Source organism: Astyanax mexicanus, chromosome 3, assembly GCF_023375975.1.
Source record: "Astyanax mexicanus isolate ESR-SI-001 chromosome 3, AstMex3_surface, whole genome shotgun sequence".
NCBI classification, from domain to species: Eukaryota; Metazoa; Chordata; class Actinopteri; order Characiformes; family Acestrorhamphidae; genus Astyanax; species Astyanax mexicanus.
This window is the reverse complement of record NC_064410.1, coordinates 10318756-10326008: the sequence shown is the minus strand read 5'-3', so window position 1 is coordinate 10326008 and position 7253 is coordinate 10318756. Positions and strand designations below refer to the sequence as shown.

Below are 7253 nucleotides of genomic sequence, written 5' to 3'. Positions count from 1 at the left end.
TCTCATCACATCATCATTGTTTGTTCCAGGTCCAAAGAGTCCTGGTGTGTCAAAAACATCAAGTCTCACGCCATCAGAAGTCATGCTCTCTTTCTGAACCTCCTTAGTTACAGTTTTAAAGCTCTCTCTGGAATCAAAGGAATTTTGTCCTACTATGGAGTTTCCAGAAGCACTTTTTCCAGCTCCTGTTTTTCCCAGCAGGATAACATTATAGCATAATGGTGTACTCATTTAGACTGCTGGCATGACCTTTAAAACAAGAAGAAGAAAAGAAAATTTACACAGAATATACTAGTAAGATAAAAATAGAACCACACAAACACAACACAATACATTTAAAATGGTAGGAGGCTGATGTACTTCAACCTGCTGTATGTTATTGTATACAGCTACAGCTAGAATATACATATGAAACAACTTTTGGATCTGATTTCTTCCAAAAAACAAAAATAGTAATAAATTATATAAATGACTTGACCAGATCATCTTCTCATTGTGTTACTGTGTGAGGGGTTCTTGGCTTAAGTTATCCTATTAATTATTTTTTTGTTTCTCTAAATAATTATTTTTTAAGGCTGCCCCTGACAAGTTGGCAAATTCGCTCATTGTATGCAGGGTCTCTTTTACTGATTTTTAAATGTTCAAAACATTTCAGTCATGTTTCAGTGACTCTCTTAATCTGATGGACATCCCTATACCAGTAAGCGCTAGTTTTTAGCATAAATAAATGCACATTGCACTACAATTTAATTAGGCTGCAACACAGATCATTTATCGCATCCATTTTTTTGTGTGGCCATAAATAATTGTAATTCTGTTTTATGATAGCATATTCTGTTTTATGAAATAATTAAATGCTAACATAATAGCATAAAAATCACAGTTACACAATTTTAAGACAAATACATTTTAATTAACAAGATTATTCCATTAGCATTGGAGTATAAATATTAAGTATCCTAAATACATAAAACAAATTTTATAAAACATTGTTTTTCAAGTCAGCACATCAGCTTGATAATGTGCTTTCTTTTGTAAGAAAATCAATAGACAATATCAAGGACATCAACTTGTTGTGGTCATGTCTATATATTGTATGATTTCAATAATACTATACTTAATATACATACATATCAGAAAAATTTGAGACATTTTACCATTTCATTATTTTATTTTAATTAATGCTTAATTCATTCATTAACTATTTAATGCTGTATTCTTACAGTTAAATAATACAGTGTCCAGAATTTGCCCTCAAGGCAAATCTACCGATAGAGCCTTCTGCACCCCCACCACGAGACGTGCCCAGTCGGCAGAGCAAGCGGCGCACAGAGCTGTTACCTTATATTTTTTTTGTAACTGGTTTTAAAGAAATTACAACACCTTTTTTACTCTCCCCTTTATTTTTTTAGGCTTACACATTAATTATATTAAAAATATATCCCTGGTTTTAGTGTAATATCATGATATTATTTGTCCTACCTCTTACAATTATTTGGGCACATCTAAAACACATTTAAAATATTGAAATAAATGATCAAAATATAATTCCCCACTCAAATTAACATCTTAAAAAAATTTTTTTTTAGACCAGCTAAAATAATTTAATATATTGTTACATATGTAAAGCAGGACTCATATGAGCCATTTATAGAACTGTCCCAAATTCCATTATATGCATTTTTATATAATTTTTCTTTCCTCATTTTTACAGTGTACAGATGGAACGAAGTCAATAAACACAATTCCACATTGTATCATGCATGTTATGCTTCACAGTATATTCAATAACACACAGTCCTCCGGCATCATAAAAACATTATTTTCTGATTGTGTTTATGTTCCTTTGATCTCAAAAAATAAAGAAAAGCAGCTAAAGACCTCCGTGGACCAATGCGCTCTCCGGACACGGCATCACGAGGCGGGGGTGCCGAAGCACGGTACAGGCGAGGTTACGGAAAGGAAGCCTCGCAAAAGCTAGACACTGTTTTATTTAACTTTAACAATGGAATATTAATATGCATCAGGTTATAAATGTAGATAGTTGATTTTATAATATGTCCCTTTTTATATTAATTTTAATATCGCAGTGTTTTCCCGTTTAACAGCCACCTTTCTTGCACACACACTGCATGTTGCCTTATCTAAACTGGCTCTAGTGATGGCAGCATCATGGTTTGGGCCTGCTTTTCTTCAGCAGGGATGATGGTTAAAATTGATGGAAAGATGGATGGAGCCAAATACAGGAGCATTCTGGAAGAAAACCTGTTGGAGACTGTAAAAGACCTGAGACTGAGATGGAGATTTATCTTTCAACAAGGCAATGATACAAAATATAAAGCAAAATCTACAATGGAATGATTCACAAAAAAACGTATCCAGGTGTTAGAATAGTCAATCCTTTATCCTTCATTTTTACTTTAAAACTTCGTTTGTATTACTAAATGAAATTTACACAGGAGTCAAAAAGGAACTGCATTCCTTTTTACTGTTAATGTATGGCAATTTATCTTTAGAACAAATCTTTACTTAATGAAGAGCAGCTTTTGTATTTCTACAACAGGTTTACACACACAGGTCAGACACAAGCCACATTTACCATTTGATGTTACGGATTTATCAATATTGTTTTTTTTTTAAGCTTTCTGATTATTTTTCGTATCTAAAGTACAGTTGAAACACAATTAAGCAATAAAGAAATTATTTAAAATCACACCTAAAGGGCCTTGGATTTAAGAGTTTTTTGTAAAACTTATGAAACAGATGCAAACCTGCCTGGCCATGGAGGAAAGCCCTTTAAGGGCTTTTAGCAAATTGGTCAGGATAACTGACCAAAAACTGTAGTGTAATTGCAAGACACCTACGGGATGACATGATGAAAGCTTAAATAAGTTAAGGAATTGTATGAACCACTAGTATGTCTGGCATGTAAAAGACCAGACTTAAGATCAGAAGAATACCATCCCCACAGTCAAGCATGGAGGTGGGACATTGATCATGAGGGGCTGTATTTCTGTAGCAGGAAGGAACTGGCAATCTTGATTGTGTATAGACCTTAATGGATTCCGAGAAATACCAGGCCAAGATATACAGATGTAAGTGCAATAATAACATTTTATGTAATAACATTTTACTTTGACCTGTGTTCAAACGGAGAAAAATATAAAACACAGTACAATTAACATTGAACTAGGATTATTGTCTTAACCCTGTGGGTTCACTTACATAATGCTGGAATCAGATAAAACTAAAATCTGTAAATAATCAATACAATTTAAACCATTTCATTCTTCTTATTTTATAGCCATTTATAAAAGTCCATTTGATTGATGGCATAGACGGACTTCTTCAGATACTGTGTACATGCAGACCTGTAGTAAATACCTTATTCTAATTCAACTTAACGCTTTACTATAAACTTTAATAGAACGTTTTTTTTTTCATTCTTTAATAAAGAATTTTCTTAACTTGGTACAAACTGCTTGTACTTGTTCAATGAATTGAGTTTTTTCTGCCTTCAGTCTAACATTCCTACACTTTTCCTCATAAAAACGCTTGTATTCATTTAGCTCTCGATTCTTCTTTTTAATCAGCAGTTCCAGCTCCTCAACCTTCCTGTCTTTCTCCTGATCAGATTCCTTCAACTTTCCTATTTCCTGCTGTAAGGCATTCTTTTCTTCACTGAATTTTAATATTAACTCCTGTAGTTTGTGTTCATATTCAGTCTTTAATTCATCTTCCTTCTCCTTCAGCTTCTGTTCCAGATCACCAAACATGGGGTTGGTGTAGTGTCCACCCCCGTTTGCCGTCATCATGTTTTCCACCTTGTCCAGGAATTCGAGAACTTGGGAGCGATCATGCCTTTTTGTGTTGTCAAATACATGATACCTTTTTCCACACTGTTCTATAAGGTCTTGGAGGTGTCTTTCAGCTCGACTCAGATGTTCTTCAATGGGTATCTTGAGTTCATCTCCATGTGTGAAGAGGATGATGGTGTATTTGTCTGCTTCCTCCCCAAAAACAGCTCTGATCTTCTGCACAGCTAAAACCTCTTCTTCAGTGAAGGGTCCGAGCTGAATGGTCAGTATGATGGCGTGGGGTCCTGGAGAAGTCATGTTAATGCACTTACTGATCTCCTTTTGTAAATCTCCTTCTGAAAGTGAGGTATCAAAAAGACCAGGAGTGTCCACCAGAACCACTTCAGTGTCTCCCACCAATTCTGTCTCCTTCCAGCACTCTTTAGTGATAGAGGATCCACTAAGAGCAGCTCGGAATCCTTTTCTGCCCAGGATGGTGTTTCCTGAAGAACTTTTCCCAGCACCAGTCTTCCCAACCAGTACCATTCTCCTAGTTACAGACACTGCAGAAACAGGGGGTGGATTTTTTAGTGATGCTGCTTATGGTTCACCATTAATTAGCAAACATATACATTTTGTTCACTATAAAAGTGAAAAAAAATACAATCTTTTCTACACATTTTTGATGTGGGCATTCATGTGAAATATTGCATTTGCTCGCCTATTTATTTTGCTTTTAGTATTGGTTTTAGTTAATAAACCTGTTAATTGGGACCAGTTAAGGTATGGAGGTTAAGGTATCAGTTAAGGTGAAATTTGTGTCTAAACACAATATTGTACTGAAATCTCTGATGAGTTTTTATAGTAAAGGTGACATCAAATCTTTATATATATAAAACAAAAACTTAAAACTTCTGTACCAAAGATGAATACGATTATATATAAAAGACAAATATATGCATGATTTATTTAACGCTGCCTGAGAATAGAGAACTGTTTTCATATTGTTGTAGATAAATAATGAATTGGAATAACATGATTTTGATATGGAAGTAACAATTTTCACTCAAATCTCATATACACTGTTGTCCCTCCTTTAAAATAATTTCCAGCAGAAAAACAACAGCACAACAACAGTCCAGTTCTAAAACCCCAAAACTGTTACAAACAGCTGGAGAAATGGTCAAATGTGATGGTAACAATGTATTAAGCACACTTTGCACAGAGGATACAGCAAGGGAACAGCAGCACTATTTAATAAAAGTCTGAAGCATTTCCAAGGGATGCAACAAATATTTTTCAACTAATAATATTCAGGGCATATACTTTGGGTGCTTCCCTATGACTAATTTATAAAAGGATTTTTATTTAGAACCTGCAATATGTGGTCATTTTTTTTCAGTCATTCAGTTTTGACCAGAAAATTAATTCTAGTGCATCCCTTGTAACTATTTTTTTCCAAGGCTGTTACTGGTGCCATAAACCAGTCAAACTGTGTAAATAAATAAATATAGTAAAACTACATCTGATCCCAGCCAAACACACAAAGACACACTTCTTAAAGATCTTGAAAACATGCATTTATGCTTTGAATTAAGATATTAAGGTACAGACACAGCAAAATATATTTCCTTACTGTTAGGGCGATTCCAAGAAGGACTTTGTCTTCCTGTTTTCACTGCACTCAGGGAACAGAGACATTATTAAAAACAGAAATAAGGTAACAAAATTGCAATATGTTATATCTTGACTTTGCACACTTACTACTTCAATTCAAATAAATATTCACTTGTTCATTTTTTTATACAAGGAGCTCCAAAAAACACAAATAAATAACTAATCATTAACAGAATGTTCTTCATAAATCACAGAAACCTGAATCAAATCTCTTTATAGATTTGGTTCATAATTTATACACAGGAGTAAAGCACAGTATCTGAAAAGATAAGTACGCTATCTACAATCTAGGTTTATGTACAAGAAAACATATAATCCTTGAGTGATATGAACTAGTGAACCAAAGCAACGCAACCGAAGAGAATCGACTTAACTAAACCGAAAGTAAAATATAATTACATATCCAGGCTGTTATTTTGCTGCTGTTGCTATATTTGTTAGAATTGTAAATATACATTGAAACTTACTCTTCGATTCTTCAGCAGTTTCGGCCATTCTGAGAGGACTTGCTCTCTAAACAGAAAAGTTCTGCTGTTCCTCGAGCGAGAGAAGGAAAGTCTCCCAACGTTACACTGAAATGTGACCGGCGTGGCCTATGGTGGGAGCTGTTTCTCAGTTTCTGACGCCGACGTAATTTGCTCGGGCATACTTCAGCTTCTGTTCGTGCTGACTTTAACCAGACTACCGACAAGAAACACTTCAGGTGGTATTTTAATTCAGATGTGTGCAGACATAAGGATTTTATTATTTTCCTCAAAACTAAAGAAAGCACAGAAGGAAGGACATTTTCCACAGAAATAATACTTTTATGTCTACAATGCAAAATGCCTGGCACAACAAAACAGATTTATATTCTACATACAAAATACAACTCCAAATCAAAAAAAGTTGAGACAGCATGCAAAGTGCAAATAAGTACAGTGTTTCTCACATTTCCTTTAATTTGACATGTATCTGTTTATTTAATTGCACACAGCATGAATCTGCTAAACATTTTAAAACAATTTTATGTATTAATATACACCCATTCCTGCATTTCAGCACTGCAACACATTACAAAAACATTGGCATGGAGACAAGTTAGAGTTATTGCAATATTTGCCTATAGTGTAAATTATTACGTGTATTGTTATTGAGTGTATTGTGTATATTTATACTGTAAAGCTATCTGTATGTCTTATTTTATATTATATTTTATTCTTCTTCTTGTAAATATTGTTCTCTGCACATTGGTGGGAATCTGCAAGTTTTTCACTCACATGTACACCCAGTGGCATGCACAGACATTTTGGGGGGCAAGTGCTCAGGGGGAAAAAGGGCACTTTTTTTTTTATGTGTATGTTACCTGGCTGGTGGGACACGGGGGAGAAGAAGCCTATCTGTTGCCATGTGTGCTGTGCTGAAGACTAGCTGAACTGAACTGCTGCTGCAGCGCATCTGGTGTGCCTTGCGTGTGACGCGCGGGGTCACGTGACAGAGGAAGAGAGAGGTCGGGTGTGTGCGAGCTGATTTCAGGGCATTCTGTTTTCAGTCGTTTTTAATCGCTCAGGTTTTCAAAAGATCATTTCAAACCGGCCTCAGTAAAATCTTAATAATCATAATATTAAAAAAAAAAAAAAAACGTTTCAAAAGGGCAGATAAAGGGCAGAGTTGATGTCTATGTCTGCACGCCTCTGTGTACACCTGTACTCTGTGATGTGACAATAAAAATCTTGAATCTTGCATTGAATCTTGAATCTTGAGATAGTAATGAGGTAAAAAAAAGTAATTAAGATGATT

General features: G+C 34.8%; 1 protein-coding gene across 2 annotated transcripts; it reads right to left on the bottom strand.

Moving 5' to 3' along the window:
* Positions 1 to 3088: 3088 nt before the first annotated feature.
* Positions 3089 to 6162, bottom strand: LOC125799328 (GTPase IMAP family member 7-like). Of its 2 annotated transcripts, XM_049475846.1 has the most exons (3): positions 5942 to 6153; positions 5434 to 5475; positions 3089 to 4360 (listed from the first exon to the last, which is right to left on the bottom strand). In XM_049475846.1, exons 1-3 carry the CDS (start codon positions 5967 to 5969, stop codon positions 3441 to 3443), a joined length of 990 nt encoding a protein of 329 aa, XP_049331803.1. In that variant the 5' UTR covers positions 5970 to 6153; the 3' UTR covers positions 3089 to 3440. The 2 variants fall into 2 exon arrangements, with proteins under 2 accessions (XP_049331803.1, XP_049331804.1); XM_049475847.1 differs by lacking the exon at positions 5434 to 5475 and having other exon boundaries at positions 5942 to 6162.
* Between the last annotated feature and the right edge of the window lie 1091 nt (positions 6163 to 7253).